At 40.6% G+C, this 24,705-nt stretch overlaps 1 protein-coding gene across 1 annotated transcript; it reads left to right on the top strand.

Moving 5' to 3' along the window:
- The first annotated feature begins 209 nt into the window (after nucleotides 1–209).
- WDFY1 (WD repeat and FYVE domain containing 1) lies at nucleotides 210–24,162 on the top strand. Its single transcript, XM_085233319.1, has 12 exons — nucleotides 210–439; nucleotides 5,729–5,796; nucleotides 6,718–6,791; nucleotides 7,929–7,983; nucleotides 9,279–9,429; nucleotides 12,030–12,142; nucleotides 14,691–14,817; nucleotides 16,301–16,406; nucleotides 18,600–18,701; nucleotides 19,428–19,558; nucleotides 20,399–20,507; nucleotides 21,233–24,162. The coding sequence occupies exons 1-12, from the start codon at nucleotides 303–305 to the stop codon at nucleotides 21,290–21,292; spliced, it is 1,233 nt and encodes a 410-aa protein (XP_085089445.1). The 5' UTR covers nucleotides 210–302; the 3' UTR covers nucleotides 21,293–24,162.
- The last annotated feature ends 543 nt before the right edge of the window (nucleotides 24,163–24,705 follow it).

Raw genomic sequence — 24,705 nt, 5'->3', positions numbered from 1 at the left:
AGATGAGCGCCCCGCTGCAGGCTGGGGGCTTTCCCTTAGCCCGGCGCAGGCTCAAGCGGAGGCCTGTCTCTCAGCACCCTCTGGCGGCCGCGCTGCAGCACGGCACGTCTCGACGAAAGGTCTCGTTCCCTCAGCGCGGGCGGCCGGCGGGAGAGGCGCCCTCGCTCCTCTACTCGAGAGTGTACGGCCGCGCGCCGGACGCGACGTCAGAGCGGGGCGTGCGCCGCTACTCGGCACAGCTCGGCCGGGCGGGGTGGCACCGGGCGGTCCTCGCGCCGTCAGCTGAGGGGCGCCGCGCCGACATGGCGGCAGAGATTCACTCGCGGCCGCAGAGCAGCCGGCCCGTGCTGCTCAGCAAGGTGGAGGGGCACCAGGACGTGGTGAGCGCCGCGCTCCTCATCCCCAAGGAGGACGGCGTTATTACGGCCAGCGAGGACAGGTAGGAGGCGGTCCGGCGCGCTCAGGCCCCGCGCGGGGCAGCGGGAGGCCGGGGCCGCTCCGTCGGGCGGGCGGCGGCTGAGGCAGGGGACGGGGGGTGGCCGGGCGGTGCCCCGCACCGTGCCTGAGGCGCCCGGCCGTGAGTCCTCGCCGCTGCTGTCAGGAAATCACTGCAGCTGCGTCCTGCCGGGGGCACGGCGCCCTGCCGGGGGACCTCGGGGTGCGGCGGCGCAGGGGCTGGAGGTTGTGAGGGCGTTGAGGAGTTATGGAGCCGGGGAGGGCGGGAAGGAGGGAGCAGGTAGCTCCTTGTGAGTGAAACCGCCGGGTACCTGTGTTAAGGTTAACTAGACTTTACTGTTAGGTTCCGAAGAACAACCGGAACGGCTTAGCAGCAGCACAGCCCGATTTTGTTACCTTACTGTTAGCCAGGGCGTCCAGGCAGGAGTGGGACAGGGTGAGTGCTAACTTGGCCTGGTTTAAATGAAATTCGTCGTTCTTCTGGTATGAAAGCAACAGACTGTGTACAGGAAACGTTACAATACACCTGCATGGATAATCGAAGCCCTGCCGTCCTCCTGATGGTCCTCAGTCACGTGACAATGTGCATCTGCTATTAAAGAATGTGAAGCCACAGTGCTTATTGAAACTGATTATCAGCATTACTGAGAAATCTGAGTGCTGGTCTGTCTCCACATCTGTGAAGAGGTGGTGAGAATGTATTGTTCAGTGGCATGCTTGGAATTACTTGTTCACAAGTGCCAGCTGAGCTTTCTGGAAAGCAAGCACTTAGAAGTTGTTTAATTTGGCAAAAGGGAGACATAACAAGTAGCTTCTGCTTTTGGTTTCTATTTCTCGTGTATGGACAATAAATCCAAATCACAGTTCTCAAAGGGATTAGTTGGATTTATTCCCCTCTGCCTTTTTAATTTTCTTTACCCCATAAAGATTAGCACTTTTCATTCTTAAATGAGCTATCAATCACTGGGAGTGGAGTAAAAGCTCATTGCTGCGTGCTAAAAGCCCGTGAGTTTGGGATAACTCAAGCCAAAGGTGTCCTTACATCATCTAAAGGCTATCTGAGAATAGTTTTCTGGTGTACTTGAAGTCAGGCTTCTGTTCCCAAAGAATATTATTTTGGAGATTGGGTGCCTGTTGTGATAGGCCTTCAAAGATATGCTCTGAAGTGGTAAATTCTGGTCCTGAGGGCATACCAGCATTAGGGTATACCACCATCTTCTTAGTCTTCTTTCCCAAGCTTCCAGAGTGCTGGAAGCACTCAGCACAGCATTAGCAGGGTCTGAGGATTAAAGGCATGTGTGCTTCTCAAACTGTACAATTGAATGTTAAAATGTTATATGTTTTCATCATCTTAAACTGTAGAGTGTCATACTGTGAAAAGATGTAAGGGAAACATTGAGATTTGTGATCCTTCAGAATGCAGGGCAGCACCTGCTTTCTCAGAATTTGGTTCTGCAAATTAGTAGGGCTTCATAGGGTTCCAAATGCAATTTTCAGCTGTGTAAAGACGTAAACAGTTTTCTGCACTCGATAATCTCTATGTAAATTCATCAGGATTTAAATTCTGACCCTCTGAAGCAACAGTACACATTGCTATGGCTCAAGAAAAGGCAGTCATTGCACCTCATTTGCATCAAGCAGAGCTGTTTGCATGGACTGAGTGGTTCTGGCTTTGGTTGAAAGATGGACTTGGTCTCTGTTCTTCTCACAGAAAAAAACTCTGCAATCTGTCTTAGACAGTAGGTTTGGGATGAGACCGAGCAATTTCTTCTTTATTCAACCTGTATGCGCATGGGGTAGTTAGCTTCTAAGTGGCAATATGGGTTGAATCTTAACAGGCTTGCATTGAATTTGCTTTGATGTGCTTCACGAGGAAAAGATAAGGAAGTAGTGATTCTGAAGAGTTCACTTCTGCATTAGCCCTGAAAAGAAATTGTGTGGTCCAGGCTGGCAGAGGCCTGTAGCAGAGAGTGCTGCTGTTTAACCTTCGAGGTACAGAGCTGAAGGTTAGCAGCCTGCACGCTTAGATTACGTTGATAAGGGCTGAGAATGCAGCTGCATCTTTATCTGGGCACATTTTGATGTCAGTTGCAGAACTGTGTGAAGAGAAGAGAGGCTGCTGTCTGCTTTGGCGTGCGTTAATTTCTGAGAGAAGTTTTGCACTTCTGAAGTTAAATTCTTGCAGCCTGCCTTAGTGAGGGAGCTCGCTGAGATCTTTAAGCTTTCAGATGCTGTTGTGCTGTATTGCCTTAATCAGAGGTGCACAGTACGTCAAAGCCTACTCACTCACCTATCTTTCACCTGCAGTTTAGCATGTTATCAAATTTTTTACTCTCCTGTTTGTTCCATAAAAATGGGGCGTAGGTGTTAATGCTGCAGAACAGGCACTGCGAGCAAATACAGAGTACAGGAAGCAAAGAGTTGCTCACAGCTGGCTTGTGTGGCTTCTTATGTCTGAGAAGGAGCGTGGGCTGCATGGCTGTGATGGTCAGATCCCTGCTCTTGACCTTCATGTCCTTGTTCTCAGCAAACAAATGGCAGGATGTGTGTTTCCCAGCTGTAGCTGAGGATGCTGAAGGATAATAAGGTAGTGTAGGGGCCCCTCAGTGAAGGCGAAGGTTCTGTATTGATAGCAATCACAAAAACAGGCTCTGTAGAAATTCTAGCATACCTCAGTACTGGTGCTCTGTGACAGTCAGCAACTGCCGTTGGATTGGAATTGCTGCTTAAATTGCTGTTTTTCTAGTGGGATTTGAATGTTGGTCAAAACTAATGCTTTAATGAGCAGAAATTGACAAAAAGCATCAGCTGCCTGCTGTGTCCTTGAACTGGCATTGCACTGTGGTTATACTAGATTCCTTATGCTGTTTTGGGAACACAGTCAATAGCAGTCTACATACTTTTACTTTATTTTGTCTGCCAGAAAAATGCAATCTTCTGTTCCTGCCAGAAAACCAACTGTTACTGATTGATCTCAGGTAGGAAAGCAGTTGTTAGTGATGTGGACGTCTTTGAAAGATGGGTCTAGTGTAGTGGCATGGTACCTGTACAACTGTTGTACAGCTGTTTGTACTGGGGCAAGTTGGGATCTGCCTGCTGATCTTTCACCACTGCTTTTTCCCTGACGTGCAATTGGCTTTAGAGGGCTGCCTAAGTTGCATGAGCCACAAACGCTGTAGGAATGCTGAAGGATTTTCTTCTCCCCATTCAACCCCCAGACTTTTTCTCTATTGCTATCTGGTGCTTGCTTGTTCTTTTAATGAAACACTGGGAAACAGAAAATCACTAGAAGTTGGTAAGGCCACATTTTGGCATTGCTTCAAGATCGTTTTGTGTTACTATTAAGCAAGCAAACAAAACCCCTATGAATTGCTCTTCCATGAATAATATTCGATGTTAGTGGAGTTTACAGGCCTTAAAAAAAAAAATTCTTCCCACCACTCTCAAATATCCAAGTTTGTTGTAACTTAAAAGGTGTGTGTTTGTCTCTGAGCGATCCTTAATGCATTTTGACATTTTTACATCCATATTGAGATACCTTCAAACAATCCTGTGTCTTGCTAGGCCCTTAATAGGGGGTGCGTGTAGAAAAGTGAGTAGCAGGCAGCTCTTTTCTGGTACTGAGCACAGGGCCCGTTCATAAAATAAATATCAAGTTCTGGGCAGAGGGCTCAAGCCTTGAATTGACACCATGGTTCTCGTGTTAAAACAGTTTCATGGTAGGAGGTGGCTGTGGAAGTGGTATTATTGGAGAACTTGCTTAGTTCTTTAAGCTAGAACGGCCATTTCACAAACATTCTCCGAAGGAAAAGGAGACAGGCCCTAGCTATGGACATCTAGGAGAAAGAACTGAGAATTGGGATCTTGACACGGGCTGTTAGTGAGTTGCTGTGAGGCAATCTCTTCAGATTTTGCTGAGAGCTTTATGTAATTGGATAGAAAGCTGTCTAACTGCTTATCTTTGCAAGCATGAATTCAGTGAAGTCTAAAATCTTACTTAAACTGAAATAAGAAGCTTTCAGAGGTTAATTTTGCTGGCTTTCGCAACTGTTTGCTTAGACTGTCCACTTTAGGAAGCAACTGTATCATTAATTAGGACCGTGGAAATTATGCTTCTCAGAAATTTGTTTAGAAAAAGCATATCCTTGCTTCCTTCGTGTGAATTCCCAGTCCAGTGCAATTGACCACAACACTGGGAGGAAACAAAGCTTACTGTGGAAAAATCAACAGTGCATTATGTCAGTTGGTACAGTAACTCTTAGTCTGTTAAGTCTGTTTACAGCAAAAATAATTACTTGATTTTTGCTAGAGGTGATGGGATTGAATTAGGATGGGTGTAAGCTACCATCTGAGATGTTCAGAACAGTTGAATTTGAGTGTGGTAAAGCTGTTTAACTGCCTGAAAAAGCTGACCTCTGCTACAGCTGGCATTGGCATCCCATGTGGATGCACGTTGCTGGGAAGTGGTGGCTGAGGTGTTAGCTTGTTGACTGTGAGGTAAATCCGTACCATGAGAGTGTGAATCAGAGTAAGGAGGAAGTGATAGTTTTTAAGAGACAATCTTAGTGCAGAGTATTAAATGAACTGGAGTAATATGCATTTGTCATTGAAGATGGTGGAAAAGTGTATTTTCAAAAGCTGAAAATCTTAATTGTTTTGAGGCAATGTGTACTCAGCTGCAAAGATTTAATCTTTTAGAAGAGGGAAGTAGTACATTAAGAATGTAGGCATTGTCTGCTTTATTTTATGAGTAGTTTTTTAAAGGACAGCTCTTACAGGAATTACAAAATTAGAGTGCTACCTTTGCATCTTCAATCTGTTCACAAAATTCTAGTCCTGATGCAAGATACTTTTGTCTTCTATACTCTTGTTAAACTCTTACTATGATCCAGTGTGGTTTAGCAAATCCATCCCTGATTTAAAGTCTCTTGAAATGGTTTCCAGGTACCTGTGTTTACAGATCACTTAGGCTTCCATTTAGGAATGGGGATGTTGAATTTAAATAGTTACAAAGAAGACAAAGCAGATTGGAGAGGAAGTCTCAAGTAGACCTATGATAACTTTAACACTGTCTACATGTGTGCTCTTAATTTCTTGATGCAAGTTCCCTTCAGGTGTGTCTGTTGCAGCATTGTGTTTAATTGATGATAACTTTCTACTTCATTGCTGATTCTCTTGTATCCCTGGAACTGATATTTAAGTAACAAACTAGTTCAGATGCAAGAGATGATGCACTTACAACTGTCTTCTCCTCACCCTTTCCACAACACAGAACAATACGAGTATGGCTGAAGAGAGACAGTGGACAATACTGGCCCAGCATCTATCACACCATGTCATGTAAGTAAAATGTTGGAGATGTTAAGTGATGACCAAGCGTAGCATACTTCTCTCCTCAAGTACTGGATTCACTTGGTAACCTTTAATTTGGGAGCTTTGCAACAACTTACTCTCAGGCTTTAATTTGAAACTAGCTGTATTCTGTTGTGAACCAGATCCTTCACCTGGTAAATTGCTTCTGCTGCTGAAGATGTCTCAAATTCTGGCAAATAGCTCATCAGCTGAATAGGTAAACTTTTCAAACTGTTAACCTAAAGAATATTCTCTGCTCCCCAGGCTGTATGTTTTTTATTACTTTTAAACATTTAGATAATTAAAGTAGTACTGAGTAGCTGCTTCAGATCTTGAGTATCAGTACTAGGCATCACCTAGCATGAATGTTTCACTACAGGCTCTTTAATGTAGAATTCCTGCCTACATACCTATCGTATATATAAAAAGACAGCATACAATGATGAAGTAAATCATCAGTAAAATCAAAGATAGTCTTTGGAATGACAATTTCTGAAGAAATTTGTATTCAAATATTAAATGAAGACCAAAGAATTGGTCTCCCTGATGTTCCATGTCTTTTCAGCTGTAGACTGAGTAGCTTGGGATCTGGATTCTAAATGCCAACTGTAATCTTTTTGTTTTCCTGTTGGTCTGAACTACAGCAGTTGTTCCATTTGTCAGTTCTCAAAATAGACTATTCAGATCGAGCTCTAGAAAGGCTTTTACAGAATAAAGCATGTCTGCAGTAATGGATTTGTCCCAGATCACTGCAGTGTCCCAGACTGTCCTGGAGCTTTAAAACTCTAAATAAACTTCAGGCAATGTTTTCTGAGGATGTGAGAAGAGATGGTATTGGTTTAGAACACTGTATTCTTCTTATAATTTTCAAGTTAAGCAGCTTCAAGGGGCTTCTCTTTTTGTTGACAGCTCCGTGTTCAGCCATGGCTTATCATCATGACAGCAGGCGAATATTTGTAGGCCAGGATAACGGAGCCATCATGGTAAGTTGCTTGACTTCTTTGCAGTATGTGGATCAGAATTGCTTAGATTGTCCGGAAGCATCAGGTGTTGCTGGGAGCTGATAATTTGTTTTCTTTCCCTTCTTTTTGGAATGCAGTTATTAATAAATGACTGAACTCCTTGACAGTTCATCTGAGTAGCATATTGGAGGATTGCAAAGAAGGATTTACCTGTCTAGATGTGAGCTAGCTAGCCTCAAGAAATCATTGAGGCATTAGTGTAGCGATGAGCCTGGATTATTATGCTTTGTAAGGAATTATTTCAAGGAATATATTAAGTTGGATGAAGTGCCCTGGGGGTGCACTAATAGGGATTGTGATGCAGCTAGCTTGCATCCGTTCAGAAGTATTGATCTCCCAGTATCTAGTCGCATGTGTCTCTGAATTGACTTACTGCAGACCTTTTCATGATGTTGAAATTTCAACTCTAGTCCTGCTGTAGGAGAAGGTTAGGTTCACTGCATTATCTCTTGCATGCATAGAGAAATGTATGTCTTTTAGAGAAGTAGTCTTTCTGGTTTGCTATACGCCAGCTGTAATTTCTTCTCTGCTCCTGGAGAGTGGGTACATACAGCAGAATAAAAAGCGAGTTTTTATTCTTCCCAGCTTTCTTGGCAAAGGAGGGGAAGCCCCATGACTTTCACATGTTTTAGTGGTTTCTCTTTGAAGATAAGGTCAAAAGAATAAGTGTTCTATAAGGAGAAAGGGTATTAAATGAATGTCAGAAATACAAATAGTTAACTATTAATAAGCTAAAACTTTAAATTTTTTTTATATTCTAATGAATAGAGAATACTCTCACTTAAATTTGTCTCTTTGTTATGAAGTCTCAGATCTTTAAATCAAAAATACAGCAAGATGGAGTTCTGTTTGTTCCTGCTGGGGGCTCATGAGGTCTCATCTCATCCTATAGTATTTCCTCAGAAAATACTCTGTGGTAAAAATACATGTTAGTATAATAACTGTAATTTGCAGCTGGCATATCAATGTGTTGTGCTTCAGCCTGAGGAAACTGCTGTGATGCAAATTCTGTTCTGTGAGGTTATTGCTCTTTTTCTATGTACCACTCATTCCAGTGTCACTGCAACATCTTTGCTAACAGTTCCACTTTGATTTTAGGAGTTTCATATTTCAGAGGACTTCAATAAGATGAACTTTGTGAAGACCTACCCAGGTAAACTGTTAACCAGTGTCTACACTAATGTATGTATGAAGGAGGGGCTTCTAAAATGCTTGAGAAACTGGGCAGTGTCAGAGATTTCTGAAGTTCAAATACTCTTCCAGTTGTCACTTAGTTGGGAGTAACTACCATAAGATAAACACTGTTATTGAGTAATCTTCAGTCAGCTGAGTCTGAATTGCAGTCATTACCAGAGCTCAAGGCATCATTAGCTTGCACTTGTAATGAACCGGATCTAACGAGTCCAGATCTTACTCTTGAAGTGATGTAGCTGTACTGCATCAATGTGTAGGGTAAGAGCTTTCTGAAGGTGTGCATTGATATTTGCAAGTTCTATTCTGTAATTACTGGGCTAACTTAATACTAGCTAAAGGTGAGAGTCTCTGCCTACTCTGTCTTTTGGGAGAGCAGTAGGGGTGAAAAAGACCTTTTCTGGCACGTGGGAAATAGGGATTATTTTAGGGTTTCTGAAGACTAAATTTTGAGCATTTGTGCATCCTTGAAAGAAATATAAAACGTGATTGCGGGTTAAAATTGGAATAATAATGTGGAGGGCCTGATGGAAATTCTTTAAGAGCTACAGATTATGTAGTGGTACAAAGTACAGTGTGTCTTATGACTCCCTGACACCAATAGAAGCAATGTTCTTGCATACAAGAACAAGGCCTTGTTCTTAAAGCAACAAGACTCCCTTTATCCTAAAGTAGATGTCTTGTAACTATTCTATTGAATGAGTTGACATCTTAGAGGTCAGGAGAGAGTTCTTTCTAAAGCTCATGTCACTTCTTGCTTAGTGATAGCATTCTCAACAAAGCCAGTGGGATTTGGTTTGGGATTGGGTACCAGTTTGAATGCTATGGATTAGAGAGACTTTCAGGTGCTTAAAAGAATGAGTCTTTGTATAGATCCCCTGGGATCGGGTAGGAGGCACTTAAAACATGTAAGCTTTTTAGATGTACTATATTATTCCCAATGAGTCCTTGCTTCCTAACTAGAGGAAGCTGGGGGTTTACCTGCTACTTAATCAGAGTATCTCAGGTATCTGGGTTGAACTCAACTCTTCCCTCTGTGGGAGAAAGGCTTAAGTCAGCTGACAAGCACGTTTGATTTGCTTAAGCTATTTATAAGGCATATACTGAACAGGACAATTCTAGCCTTTTAAATTAGCCTATAGGCTATTAGAACGTGATGGTATAACATTACTCAGATATCACCTTTGATCTCTGTCTGTCTGCAAAGAACATATCAATTTCTAGGAAAAACTAGCCAGAATCTTTTTCTTCCCACAGCTCATCAGAATCGAGTGTCTGCTATTACCTTCTGCCTGACATCAGAGTGGGTTATCAGCACTGGTCATGACAAGTGCATCAGCTGGATGTGTACCAGGAGTGGGAGTATGCTGGGGAGACATTACTTCACCTCATGGGCTTCATGTCTACAGTATCCTTTGTAAACGATTGGTGCCCAGAAACTGGAAAACTACTGTTTGTTTAGCTCAATTTGTTCCTTCCTTTTTATCAAAAAAGCTGTTGTTGAAATCTCTTGCAAGTCTGCAAACCTTTATTTGATGTGATGTTAAATACTGCTGCTTCTGTGCTTCTGTTAGCTTTTATTAGATTGTAGAGGGGATCTTGTGACCGTGAGTTGTAGAAACGTTAATGTGTAGTAGTTCCTGATTCTGAGATGTTGGTGGCAGTGTTCTGTGGAAATGACTAGTAACTGTTTCTCCAGCTTGGCCTGTGTTCTTTCTGGTCCTGTCTCTCAGGACACCGATGCATGCTAGTGTCTGTTGAACAATCTGTAACCTACAAGTCAGATTGAGACTTTATTCATTACTAATAGTAATTTGTCTGTGCAGTTTGCATTTCTGTAAATTGCTTTTAACTGCAACGTTTGTAGATTAAGAATTCTTACTGTCTTTTCAGCTGTAAGTACTTCAGAGTATTCTTTATGTAAAAGATACAGAAAACTAGTAGTTCATATGTCAAAGCTTCTGAACATGGGTTTAAATCCCGTAAATCCTAAAACTGTGCAGAGCCTGCCTTACTGACTGAAGAGCTGACAAAGCTGTATTGTAGTTGTTTTGTTCATTGTTGCTGTCTTTATTCCGGAAGTCAGAGTTTTAGGGTTTTATGTCCTGCCAACACTTGCCAAGTTGCTCGCCTTGGCCAAGTGTAACACAGAATTGGGTTAATACTGGTGTGCGTATTATGTGACCAGCTCACAGAACAGTCTGATGCTTCAGAGCCTCACTGAATGCCGTAGGCTTTCTGCTTAACACTACTGTAAATACTGGAACAGTTTATTATGAAAAGCATATGACCTTTTCTATCAAGATCAAAGTAAATTTCCACTGAAGACTGTGGCATTTGAAAAGACATCCAAATTGATCATGCCTTTGACTTCAGTTTGGAAGAACTGGCTTTCTGATGTGTGTGCTAGTTGCTTGATTTCTCTGTCAGGAGAAACCCTGATATTCATTTGTTAACAGTCCTATATGTAAGCTTCTGAAAAACACAGCAGAGTGCCTCTTCTTTACTGGATTAACAGGGATTATGCTAGCATGAACTTCCAAGATGAGGAAAGGATCACACATTTGGGAACTTAATGGATTTGTTGAAAGTGACTCGTTTGTCTCAAGATTTCTGTGGGCTTAAGAGATTTCAGAGTGTTATTAGATTGTAAAGCCTCTGCTTTTTTGCTTGTGGTGGACTTCTTGGTACTCTGATTTCTTAAAATTAGTATTTTCTGTTATGGAGAATAGGCTATATTGCTAGCAGCTGCTTGTGGGAAATGGTTTTAAATTGAGGGAGGGTAATTTAGGTTGGATGTCAGGGGGAAGTTCTTTACTATGAGAGTGGTGAGGTGCTGGAACAGGCTGCCCAGAGAGGCTGTGGGTGCCCCATCCCTGGAGGTGTTCAAGGCCAGATTGGATGGGGCCCTGGGCAGCCTGGTCTGGTATTAAATGGGGAGGTTGGTGGCCCTGCATGTGGCAGGGGGGTTGGAGATCCATGATTCTTGAGGTCCCTTCCAACCCTGGCCGTTCTGTGATTCTGTGGGGTTTTTTTGTGTGTATGGCTCCAAAAGAACAGGTGAGTTAACAACTCTTGGGTTATGTGGATCAGATGTATGGGGTTTTTCTTAGTTTTTATTTCCTGAATAGCATACTTCTTCTAGATGTGGAAAACAGTCTGATTCCATCCAGCTTCCTGTCCTGTAGTTTTTGGAGACAATCAGTTGACAATCAGTAAGAAGAATGGAATATCTGAAAACTGTTGTGATGCAAAGCGTGTGATCTTAACAGATTCTGTTAGGATGTATTGTGGCTTTTGTGACAGTGTTTTGTGGCAGAACCCCTTCTGAAATACTTTTCAGTCTTCAGTAGTGTGTTCAAGGACCTGCATCAGAAAGCTTGAAAGTGGAGAGCAAGAACATATATTCAATGATGTCTTATTTTCAGTAGCTACAACAATGGGAGTATGCTTCTACTTCATAAGGTAAACTATCTGTGGATGGTCAACATCCTTGAATTTAGTTTTTCTGTTCTGGGGGTGCTAGCCAGTATAACATGCTAGGAAGCTGAGAGTTTATAGGGGCAACTAGTAGATCTAAGTCTGAATAGCACCCCGTGACCATTGGAATAATTCTGCTGGTAGCTCTGTAATACAACAAGTAGCCTAAGGCATCTCTTGTGGAAGATCACAAGTATGTTCTGTAAACATGTGCTAGAAATGGTTTAAATCTACTTAGATTATCTTAAATGGTGGGATGGATTACTTCATGGCTTCTCTAATGACTTATGTCATTTTCCATACTGTCTTACTTGCTTATGTATGGAGGGGTGAGAAGAGAGAAATGAAAAGTATTAAGCTAATGCAGCTTCCAGCCCTCTTAGATGTAGTTATGTAAATATTTATCCAGCGTACTAAGATGTTCTTTTCCAGTTTGTTTTGACTTTGTAACTGATGTGTATGTTCTATGTTTCAATTCCTTAAAATACTTTTAAGAACAAATGAGGTTTCTCCTTGATTGATGTTCAGATATGATTATGAAACTCGGTATGCATTTGTTGGTGATTATTCTGGCCAGATCACTCTCCTGAAGCTTGAGCAGAACACATGCTCGATTATCACAACACTCAAAGGGCATGAAGGTAAAGTAACTCTTTCTCTTGATTCCAACTGACTCAGGTTATTATGCCTTATTGTAAATCAGGATGAGACATTTGGTTGGATATGCAGCTCCTAAGGATACATATTGCATGAACAGTTAGTACAGCATAGTAATCAGAAAACTTTCAAAGCTGCACAAGTTCACTGCTTCTTAAAGAACAGATGCATCCTTGCTGTAGGGAAATCTTAGTTCTGTATACACTTAGAAGTATTTTCACTGTAGATGAGAAAATAAACATGCATTCAGTTAAGCGCAACTTATCCACTAGATGGCCACCTTTAAAAACTTTAGTCTCCCTGATGCTGAAGAGAAAGAACTAGAATGTGTTGTTTTTTTTTTTTTTCTTCCCCCTGCAGATCTAGTGTTAATATAATACTTAAAAGTAGCTTGAGCAAGCCTAAACCTAGATGCTAAAAAGCTGTTTAATTCTTTCCAGTGATGTCCCTCCTGCTCTGGTCATTCAATTATGAGATTTTAGTTTGTGATTTCCTATGTTCAGCAGAAGCTAAGCTATATGCAAGAGGTTTTGAGAGCCTTTTAGAATCAGCTGTCTAGTCAAAGACAAATGTCTCATCTTATGTAGTATAGCTGAAGCCCTTATCAGATGAAGAACATGGAGAACCAAATAGTCTGTAGCACGATGTGGAGCCATCATCTGCAGTAACGAGTAAGGCAAGAATGCAAACTTACAGAAGGAACACACTATTTACTGATGTGCTGAGGGAAATAAGGCAATAACTATTGTGATACTGACAACTTTCACTATCAGCTGACTAATTTGCATTTGTGAAGGGGTAAATTTAATGATCATGAGTATCTGGCCCATTGGAAAAGGCCGTCTTTTCTAATAGCTTTAAGTATAGAGTAGACTTTGCTAAAGCTGTGTAGACTCCTGCTTTGCAGGCGACTGTGAAATGACAAAGTTGGCTTTGAGTAGGAAAGGCAAATTGGAATTTTTCAAATGATAAATGCATCTTCTGCTGTCAGTTTCAGTTTGCTTCAGTTAAGTGCAAAATAATCCTCCTGGCCCTGCTTTACCTCCTCCGAATGTTTTGTAGCAGTCTGTATTCAAATGCATCTCCTTGATAGATGGCATTGTTAGTTTGGAAGCAGCATGTCTGGATGTCACAGTGCTAATTCTGTCTGTCTGAGCTGCAGTGAGCTTCAAAGTACTGTCTGCATGGCAGACAACTTTGGCTTAAATATAAATTACTTAAGAGTACTGTGGTCCTCAAAACTAAGAACTGATCTAGTATAAAAGCTGGTTAAACTAGAGACCAAAACAGGTTTTTCTTATGTTAGCGTAATTTGAGCTCTTCCATTTTTTCCCCCTTCTTAAAGCAAAACAGGTTGTGTAGCCTATTTCCCAGGTGTCTGTGTAATATCCCCTAGGCCAGGTAACTCTAAACCTGAGTGGCAGCTGGTTCTCTGAATGGTCTGTGCGTGCTAGACTTCAGAGGTCTTACTTTGACTTGTTTCTTTTCCGGTGCTTGCTTTAACTGTGACTTTGTAAGGAAGCATTGTGTACTTTGCAATTTAAATGGCTTTAGAGTTTATCCCAAAAGACAACTTCCAGAATTCTCTGTACTTAATAGGCTACTCTGTGTAATGCTGAAAATAACATTTGAATTGCCTTGTATGGAACAGGTGGTCACTGTTCTCTGAGATAACTGCTCCCAAATGGGTCAGCCTGAAAATGATAATAGTCCTAAGAGCAACAAGACAGATCTCTTGCAGCAGAGAGCTGAAAGGAAATGTTTTGGGCTATAATTACTTTTCATCTTGCTATCAGACTAACAAGACTTGATAATAACTGAGCAATGGAAGAATGCTTTAGTTAAAAGGGAGGATGTCTGTCTAAAAGGGGGGCAAAAAAAGTTCTGGTGTGAGTGACAAAATTACTACTTCAGTCTCCTATCATATTACTGTGCATATCAGATTTAGTTTGACTCATGTGGCTGGATGACTGAATTCTTCATTTGAATAAGGAGAGGCACAGTCAGATTGGGCCTTCTGAAAGTGGTTTTGTAGTTAAGTACACAGTGTCTGAATTTGCTGACAGACTCCCAGTAAAATGGTCACTTAGTTTCTTATTCCAACTATTTTCATGTTAAAAATAGTTATGTAAAGGACTTGGTTTACCTATGAATATTATGCACTGAGTCTGTAACCACTGAGTAAGCACCTTACTGTATTCTGGATTCTATTTTCTGCTTGGAAAGCTTTGACACTTCTCCCCTTTTAGGGATCACATAACAACCTGCCAGCTCTTAAAACCATGCAGACAAGTACAAGGGGCAGAAAACTGGTAACTCTCAAACTTTCTGAAATATGCTTTGCTTCTAACATTCTTCTTCAGAATGGTTTTGTTCTGTCACCAGTCTTTACCTCTTTAGCAAGACTACATCTTGCATGCTGACCTTTGCCTTAAGGCTTTCAGTATTTGCTACTGTACTAAGGGAGTATGTCAGGTTTCACTTTAATAGCACTTATTCCCTTAGACCTAACTTCAGAATGTTTTTTCATAGGAAGTATTACTTCCCTGTGGTGGGATCCTGTTCAACGACTGCTCTTCTCGGGTGCCTCTGATCACAGCATTATCATGTGGGATATTGGTGGAAGGAAAGGAAGAACGTTGCTGCTCCAGGGCCATCAGTATGTAATGGTGTTTTGTCTTTTCTGAATGTTCTGTAACAAACACAGAGTGGTAGGAAGACTAAATAGCATGGCAAAATGTTTAAATCTTTGTGAATAACAAAGAGAACTTTTTGCATAACTGAAGATACCCGAGGGAAAGAAGGATAACCAGTAGTAGGAAAGCGCTTACTGATAACATTTTTTTGGTCAGGCTTGGCGCTTCTAAACCACAGATAATAAGAATGTGACACAAAAGAAGTCTTCAATCGCATTGCTTGAACTTTTACATAAAGTTGCATGCTTCTGTATTGTAAACACTTAACTGAGTTACTTGTGAGGGTCTGTGAGGTGATAAACTAAATTACTGGAGTGGATCTCTAGATTTCATAAAAACATGTTACATCTCCACTGTTCTGTAGATTATGTAGTTGTCTGTATTTAATCAGTATTTTTAGAGGGACAACACTATCTAGCTGCTTCTCTTAAATCTAGGGCCTTAATCTGACAGGCAGTTCACCATTGAAGGTATGTTCTACTTAGAAATGCAGTGGTTATAGAGACCTTGTTTTTGTTTAAAGATGTATTTCTATAGTGCATATTCTCCTTTTGTGAAATTTGTAGATGCCTCCATCCACCTTTAATCAAGACTCTAGGCCTTAGCCCTAGAACTGTTGTTAAATCTTGAGGATTTAGTTTTATGACTAAAGAACTAATAATAGAGTATTGGTTACAAAAGTGTAACTGGCGACAGTGACTAGAGGACTTTATACTGCTGTTACTGCTGCATCATGTATCCTGGTGAAGACTAATAACATTATTAGTTTCTCATTTGACATCTCACTTAGCATCAAACTTCATATTGAATGGGAAAGTAAGTTCTGAAAAGCAGAACGTTTTGGTTATTTTTTTTTTAATTAAACTTAGATGTTGCAAAGCATTTTTAATACTTTTTGAGATCATTTGTTCAGTTTATTTGATTGATTTTCACTTTGCCATGACTCTGTTCAGGATTCAGCCATCTGTCTTATTAGTGAATGCATGCTTTTTTTTTTTTGCAACTACAGACTTACTGTGGTTTATTAGCAAAAGTAGAAGCTCCATCTGCTTTCTAGCTATATCCTGAAACAAGCATTTCTCTTGATTTTTCCAGTTGTCTCTGTTTTGGTAAGTGGTTTTCCTTGCTAACACAGTTGGCACAGAGGCAAATTGCACTCTGCTCACTGTCAGTGCTTTCTGCCAGCAAATGTTAATATGGAGCTGTACCTCTGGTATTCTAGTCAAGCCTGTAACAGCACTGTTCTTGTGAACATCCTGATGCTAGAGTAGTGCTTACGTGGCAGCATCAATTCACTTATCATCATAGCTCTATGTAGACTTAGCAAAAAGTGTCTGGAAATCAGTTTTGGCTTTCTAGGTAAGTTTACAATGATAAATCAGGCTTTTCTGGGAAACTAAGCTTGATTTAAATGCTTATGGATAAATAACGTGTGCTCTGTTTCAGTGACAAGGTGCAGGCTATCTGTTACATTCAGCTGACACGGCAGCTAGTATCTTGCTCAGCTGATGGAGGAATTGCAGTTTGGAACATGGATATCAGCCGAGAAGAGGTAAGATCATGCTCTAGGTAAAAGATATATTTTTGTTTTTCCTCTTTGGAGGCTGATACGGCTTTTCTTAATCTGTTTCCCTGTCTGTTTTCCTTGTGTTGCCTGAAACTTTCAGACTGGACTGTCATTAAAACCTGCTCAGTTTTAGTGGCTGTCATACTGCATTGTAATGGGTAGATGTGCAGGACAGGCTCGGGAGGGCTTAGTTTCCCATATCAATGAGACATGTTGAGCCTGGGATAGCTACAGCCCTTGCTACTGGAACATTCTGAAGTAGGCAGGCCTTTGCAGTACTGAAACAAATGGACTGTACTTCAGAAATCTTGGACTAAGTTCTCAACTCATGTCAAAGCCTATAAAGAAGTATGTTGATTTTTAGATGCAAGTCAAAATGTAGAGATTCAGTCCACAGAGTGTGTGTGTTCGTTTATGAAAGACCTCAGAGCATGTCAGCTGAACCTGCCATCCACATTCTTTCTGCATTGATTCATATTCACCATAGGAACTGAAAAGATACGTGTTACTGCTGCCTTTCATTAACCATAGTCATACGAATTAGTGTTGGTTGTTCCCATAAGGTGTATTTAAGGTTCAGCCTCCCCTATCCTGTTGCTTTTTTGACCTACGCTGGGCACACTGAATGCTGTATGTGATGGTGCTAACATTTTTAGCATGAAAATCTCTCTTCAGAACTTCTAGAGTATTAGTGACTTTGTGCATGTTTATGTTTACAAGCAATTGGCTTGTTATACAGTTAGGAAAACGAGATGCGGCAATTTCTCTTCTGGATTAAGACAGCTCCTAAACAATAGACAATTTTAACACAATTAAAATAATGCAGTTACCTTAGAACAGCTGTGATGTTTCAGAACTTATTGGAAAAACATAACCAAGCCTAATCCAGAAGCAAAGAAATGAAATGTTTGTAGGGTGCCGAATGTGCTGCCTTTGAAGGGTTAGCTGATGGGTCATGTTATGGGGTATCTTCAAATATACAGGAAGATTAGAAGACAAAGTTTTTTATTCAGAAGGAATGGTAACTGCACTGCCAGCTGTACCTATTGATCTTAGGCAGTTCCAACTGTATGTTAGTAGTAGTGATCGCAGTCTTGTGGCCTACTTAGTGCCTGAAAATAAGAAGAAGAGATCCTGTCCTTCTGTTAGGAGGAACTAGGAAGTAAAACCGGTGTCTTTTAAAAAACAGCATTAATTGAAACCAGCTATTGTAAGTAACAGAAGCAATATGAAAATTTCACTTGGTGGAGTGAGAATTTATTTCCTCTGTTTTCCTTCCTACTCCCCAGTTCCCACACTAGACATTTTACCAGCCTTTACAGTATTTTCCACTAGCACGGTGAAAGGACAGGGATGCAGTCAAGGTTGAAGGTCTACAAACTGGACATTTGGTATTAATAAATGTTTATGGTGAGATGGTGCAATTGACAATGTTACTGCTTTATTGCTATCAGTAATGGATGTAAGTGAACTGAAGATAGATGTTCATGGTTGTTCCAGCTTTCTTGCTGTCACGTATTGGGGAGAGTTCCCCATTGGGTGCTTAAAGTTGTATGTGGTATACATGTTCCAGTTCAAGTCTATGTGCTAGAAAAATTCTTGAGTTTCGTTCTATCCCTTAAGGTATCCAAGTGTGTTGAAATGTGTGAAAGCCCTATTTTCATTTGGCATAGTTTATTTATGTCAAGAAAATTACTGGTAGGAGAAATGCTTAATAAAAATATGGACAGGATGGCAAATGCATATGATTTCTTAATTATTTAAAGCTGTGAATCTGAGGAAGCAAAAAAGATTACTGCTTCAAGAATTTACTTCTGCAGTTTCCTGTAGAGAGGAGCATGACAGCCTTGTAGCTGTTAGAACTTAGATTACACAAGGCATTGGAAATTGTCTAGGCAGCCAAAGCTGCAGTCTTTGAGTGTTTGAATTTATTTTTTTATCGCATACAGCTTTGGGCTTAAAAAGTGTAGGAGGTGTATAACTTGGTAACAAACGTTAGGACTTGAGATTCTGTTTGTGCTTTGTACTAACTTCCTTGTACTGTACCCAAGGTAATCTACTGTGTTAATATCCAGAGCTGAAATGGCAGTTTTCCAAGTAAAACTTTGTTGTGGGTTCTTAAAACAAACTTCCTTGGCTGAGAGAATTCTAATCGCTTTCATGTCTTTTGTTTTATAGGCTCCTCAGTGGCTAGAAAGTGATTCCTGTCAGAAGTGTGAACAACCGTTCTTCTGGAATATAAAGCAAATGTGGGACACAAAGACATTAGGGTTGCGACAGGTGAGATCACTCATTTGAGTGTTTAGCTGTACTTCAACACTTAAGCAAAAAGCAAACAGAAAATCACTAACACGGTTAGACCTTGGTATTTTTGGTATTTTGGTGCTTTGAAATGAGTGTTTGAGAGCTCACAGCTTCTGGGTAATACTAAGAAACTTTCTAATTCTGTGAGAAGTGTTGCATCAAACTTGTAGCACTGGCCAAAGAAGGCTGTGCTGGGAGTCCTTGATTGGGTTTCTCTGAATTTTTCAGTTCTCTGGAGCTGAGGACAGATATCAAGTGTTGTGTAAAGTAATGCACAGCTCCCCTAACTGAGCAAACTGCAGCCTATCATGTTGTGGAGTACCCAGTTCAGTGAAGCAGTGGTGACCCTTCTCTTACTGGACAACAGTGTGAAACATATCCAGATAGCTTTGTATCTAGAGGGTCTAGACAGACACTGAGGCACTGTGTTTCTGGCTTTCTTGGACTTGTATTTCCTTGGCCGGCTTTCCAACCCTTTTTCCTCTGCTCTCATAAGATTGTGAAAGAAGAGATGAGAAGGAAGGATGCAGAGGTAAACCTACTAGTGGCAAGAAAGCCATTTAGAACTCCAGAGTGTTTGGTTTGAGTTTAAAAGAACTGAAGGCTTCCTTACATATTGTTACTCAACAAACAATTGATAAAATGATGAAGTGGTACAATGCAATGATTTTTTTGGTTTGTCTTTTGTTTTCTTCCGTGAAGCATCACTGCAGAAAATGTGGGCAAGCAGTATGTGGCAAGTGCAGTACCAAACGGTCAAGTTACCCAATCATGGGATTTGAGTTCCAGGTCCGTGTCTGTGATTCCTGTTTTGAATCAATCAAGGATGAAGAGTGAGTATTAAGGAGTAATAATTCAAGTGATGCTGCTGAGGTGCTGAAACTCTTGTGCTTGCTATCCATCTTCACATAGTGTCATGCAGATATGTTAAGATGACTCTCTGCTAATAGGCTGCCTTTGCTTTGGGCACTCAAAGCAGTATAATGGCAGAGATTTCTCAAGTATCTTTGCAAGTGAAGTTAGACCAGATGTGGTATTAAAGCTCTTATATCCAGTTTATTCTTATTCATGAGCTCAGGTCTAGGGTTGAAACAAATTCATCTCTATTTCTTTGTAGATAAGGGCTATTGATTGCACTTAAAATTGCTAAGTGGGTGGTTGATAATGCATCACAGATGCCAGACTGTGTATGCATCAGTTTATGTATACTTACTGAAAATTGTTTCTTCAACAGTGTTTTCACAGCCCAACATTATTTTCCTATGCTAGCAAATTGGGTTAGACATCATTTACTGTCTCATTAGGCAGAGTTGTGAAGGAGCACTCTTTTTGTCTTGTTAAGATTTTTGAAAAGGAGATGCTGTGCTCTACCTTACTCACAGTAGTGAGCGGGTAAAAATGTAATGAGAAAGAATACTGTTTACTTAAGTTATTTCCCACTTCTGCTCTAGCATTTTTAATAGGCAGGGAAAGTCAGGAATTGTCACACCCGTATAACTAATTATACAAGCAATGCTTTAGCATGACTCACTGATTTAATTCTGTCCCCTTTAATACGGCACTGCAGTTCTCTGGACTTAAGGATTTTTCTTGGAAGTTCATTTTCCACTGCTGTAATGGTGCCATTAGACTTCATCTCATGGCTCAGCTTTGTTTGAACTGTTCTGTTGCAGCCGTACTTCCCTGGCAACCTTTCATGAAGGAAAGCACAACATTTCACACATGTCCATGGACATCTCCAGAGGACTAATGGTCACTTGTGGGAGTGATCGGATTGTGAAGGTATTCAAGTCCCTCTTTTCTCCATCCATTAGACAAATTTAGTAGAGAACTGATGTTTGTATTTACATTTAATAATATTTCCAATAACTGTTGCTATAAAACTAACTGTTCTGTGTAGCAAGAATCAAGGATGAAGGCTGTCCTTTGTGCAGCCGAATAAGGAAATTACTTGTAAGTCCACTGTATAGAGTCTAGCTGTCAGAAATGGTTACCATTGGTGTCTTCCGGACAAACAAAGCAGGTGTCAGCAGTAGCAGAATCTGCTAGTGGTTTTAAAGATATAGACATGATAAAAAGTGCAAGCTCTGAGCTTCCCGGCTTCTTTCTTGGAGCGTTGCCACTAAAAGCCCTGTTTATGAAACAGTGACTTGGAAGTCAGACTGATGTAGGATCTTGTTATGTTTAAATTATGCATCCTCCATGCTAGCCAGAACCGAAGACTCTTCCAGGCTATCCCTGTTGTTTTCTAAGTATGTTTATATCAAACTCATAGTACAGTTTTTTTAGACCAGGCCTCCAGAGGACTGCTAGGAAGTAGATATTTCTGAGACTGAATGGCAGTTGGTTTGTAAGGCTGGTATACCTCCTTGTCCTCCTCAAATCCAATGTAAACAGGATTTACTACCTCATGTCCAGAGAAGTCTTTGTCTGCTTCTGTGCCTGTTAGAGAAATATCTTTTAGGTCTTATTGTTGCTATATAATTCTCCACGTTATTTTCTTCTAGATCTGGGACATGACGCCAGTAGTTGGTTGCAGCCTTGCAACTGGCTTCTCTTCACGTTGATCTAATACCTGACAGGTTTATGCACCTTATGTACAGCAATATGCACCCAATGAGTGGAATCCTTCTTAAGAACATTACCGCAAACACTGGTTGCTTGATTCTTCTCCTGCTGCTGTTCCAGGATGGACAGTCACCTCTATAGAGCACAGCTTTTCTGCTGGGCTCACCAGGAATCACTTGATGCGGAAGTGCAGTTTCACAACCTCTTGGACTAATGTAAAATGGCTTACCTGCAATATGACACCTTGATGAAAGGACCTGTCGTTACTTGATTTATATGTAGTGTTAACAATGTGCTATCTCTGCTGATATATCTTGTACAGATACTTTGTAGCTTAAACTTACCAGAGTAAAATGAGTATAGTACACTCAGTTTGTTCAAGTAGTAAAATAACTTATTCTCTCTTCCAAAAAGCAATCCTGTATAAATACTTTTGAGCAGTCACTGTTTATACTGCCTCCAAAAGGTGTGTTGGTTATTCCTATGGAAGGAGGAAATACTTCAAAGTGGCAGGTAGCTTCTTTCAGATGAGATAGTAAGAGAACCTTTGAGCATACAAGATTTCCTTTATTGACTTTCTTGTAGTGTTTGTCTTCAAATTCAGTCACCAGTGAAATCACTTCTGTGGGACAGCTGTTTAGGTAGTTGGTAATTCTTCAAACACTTCTAGGTTCTTAAGTAGAGTTTTAGCATAACTAACAAACTTCTGTAGGTCTTACTAAAATGTACAGCCCAGCTACTCTACTTTAAAGACAGGCCATTGGGATGAGCTGTATGCTTTGACAATTCTGTAATGCTGTTAGAATGGGAAGCTAAGTAAATCTGCCTTGTTAAGTGTTATGGCTAAGAAAAAATGGCCTGCTAAGTCTTAGAGACTTTTTCCTGTGGAAAGGCTGATGTTTCTTTAGTGGTAGGTAGCCTGTCTCTGCTAAAATGCAGCATACGTTTAAATACTGCCTTGGTGTTGCCTAAAACTGATAAATACTGAGACTATCCAAAGCAGTAGTTACTGAGATACAGAACAGCTGCTGTTTTTTGCCTTGCACCCAAGTCTGTTAATTCTGAGATCTGTATCGATCATTCCCGATGTTAAAGCTGAGAAGTATGAAGAGGAACTGGGAGGCTTTAAAAATTGTATTTGGCATATAACAGGAAATAACTGAGATTAGCAATAAATTGGTCTGTTGGTCGTATGAATTTCCTACTTCTGAGTACTGAAAAGAGAACTTCAGAAGTTCGGGTCATGTGTCAGAATTCTAAGCTTAGGGCTGTTTAGATTTCTCTGAAAACAGGTGCATATTTGTGAAGACAAAATGTGGGTAGGTCAGCTGGCCCAGAGTAGATAGTGTTGTGTCAAAGGTAGCAGGCACTTTCTGGCAGAGGACTAGAAGATTAGACTGACTTTAATGCAGCAATGATCAAGTGGTGCTATGCATGTTAGTGAACTCAAGTCCTGGTTGTCTAGCTTGATGCTAATAATCTGCATTGGACCATGCTATAGGCTGAAGCATATGAAGATCATGGTGTAAGTAATAAACCATGATTCTCTTCTGTTTTAAGCCGAAAAGCTGATAGTCTTCAAAAGGGCATTAGAATCCAGAATATGGTAGTTACTGTTATCTTGGGTCTGGCTTTGTCTACTTTTTCCTGGCCCTTCTCCAGAAGTTTTGCTAGCAGTCATTTAATTTGCCAGGTGTGTTAAGCCAATGAAAAATAGACAAATCTGTCTTTTGTGTCAACCCCCAAAATTGTCTTGCCTTCAATTTAGGATTTAGCACTTGTCAAACTGATCTGATTCATTCCTTGATACATGCTGTATAGCTTACATTTTTTGGTAAAGGTTTATTTCTTATTATTGAGAGTCAGTCGGCTTGTTCTAGAAAAAATTACAGCTTTCTGCTGTGAAAGCCTTCACCCTTGTAACTCAGGAAGAAGGCTGAGTGTTTTAAGGGAGTAAGTAAGCCCCAATAACGCTCTGCATTCATTTTCAGACTTCTTCCTATCTGATTTTGGAAGAGAATGGCAGTTGTCTTCCTTGCAGGGTGTAAGGCAGAACACATGGATAGAGCTATTTAAGATTCTACTGTGCTGTGGTAAGGAGGATCTAGGGTTGTGTGTTAAGCTGGAAGCTTAGTGTAGATGTGAGATGAATAGGTTTTTTTTTGTTTTGTTTTCTTTTTTAAACCAAGTATTCTGAAACTCCTACACCAATTATACTGAAGTGTAATAACTCCTTTGCAGCCAATACTCCTGAGCTTCAGCTTTTTTAGTTCTGATTAGTCAACATTTCCCAAATCAGCATGCAGCTCTCTCCCTTTCTTTGTGAATACTTCCACTTCTTGACAACCACTTATCTTACATTAAGGTTTTATCACTAGATAATATATTCTCTACTACATATTCTTAAACCTAAGGAATCTATTTTCTATAATTGATATACTTAAATATAGTGTCAGTTCAGATATAACAAGACAATTATGGCTGCTAAGTCATTAGTCATTTAAATATACTCTTGGTGTTAAACAAGTAATGCTTACAAACCACTAAAGAGATGGTGTTTTGGTTTATAAACAACTCTTTTGAATACACATACTCTCTCATGAAACTGAACATACTTCCAACTATGTCAGCTCAAGTGTGCAATTACTGAGAAAGCTTGATTTGAAGCTTTACTAACATTGCTTGTATAATCTCTTTCATTGGGGGCAGGGAAGGGGAGCAAAGGATATTAGTATGTGCTCAGTCTTTACTAGTTGTATTTCTGTACTCTGCATAGTTAAGCAATGCTAGATAAATCTGTCCCTTGCTCCTTCCTGTCTGTTTTTTAAAACTTTGATTACATGTACAATAAAATATTTCTTGATATTCACTTAGTCTATTTGGATGATACATCTTTTCTTTCATTGTATGAACGAACAACACCCATTCTACTCTGTTTCCTTCATACAGCCCACGTTCAAATTCTAGGTTGAAGGGATGGCTTCTCAGATGTGCTGCACTGGAACTGACTGAGCCACAACAGTAGGCCCATGATGAACCAGTGAGCCTAGAGACAAACAGCTGCTGAATGGTCCCAGCTAGGGATGTACAGCTGTACTCTCTATTGTGTCCTTGCCAGCTCATACAGACCTTTTCTCTGGTTCATCTAGTTCTTCAGATGTATGCAAAGCTTCTTACAACACAGTACCAGAGGATCAACCCCTTTCCTGGGATCCTTGGACCTGCCTGAGGTGTTAAGAGAAACTCCAATTTATGTTAGATGGTTTAAGTAGAGTCTACAACGTGATAGATACAGAGGACACCAACTACAGAAGATCTGGTTATGATTGTTTCATGATAGTTCTTCACAGAAGAAGGATGTGGACAAGCAGGGAAGCATCCTTATGTCTCACAGTTGTTCACAGCCTCAAAT

This window comes from Meleagris gallopavo, chromosome 11, assembly GCF_905368555.1.
Source record: "Meleagris gallopavo chromosome 11, MGAL_WU_HG_1.1, whole genome shotgun sequence".
Taxonomy (NCBI): Eukaryota; Metazoa; Chordata; class Aves; order Galliformes; family Phasianidae; genus Meleagris; species Meleagris gallopavo.
Note: the sequence above shows the minus strand (reverse complement) of the source record. Positions and strands in the feature narration are given on the sequence as shown.

Excerpts from the sequence above, each read along its gene's own strand:
- WDFY1 (XM_085233319.1), top strand. The coding sequence starts at position 303 with ATGGCGGCAGAGATTCACTCGCGGCCGCAGAGCAGCCGGCCCGTGCTG. Across the intron at positions 6,792-7,928 it reads AGGATAACGGAGCCATCATG|GAGTTTCATATTTCAGAGGA; the intron begins GTAAGTTGCTTG and ends CTTTGATTTTAG. Across the intron at positions 20,508-21,232 it reads GGAGTGATCGGATTGTGAAG|ATCTGGGACATGACGCCAGT; the intron begins GTATTCAAGTCC and ends ATTTTCTTCTAG.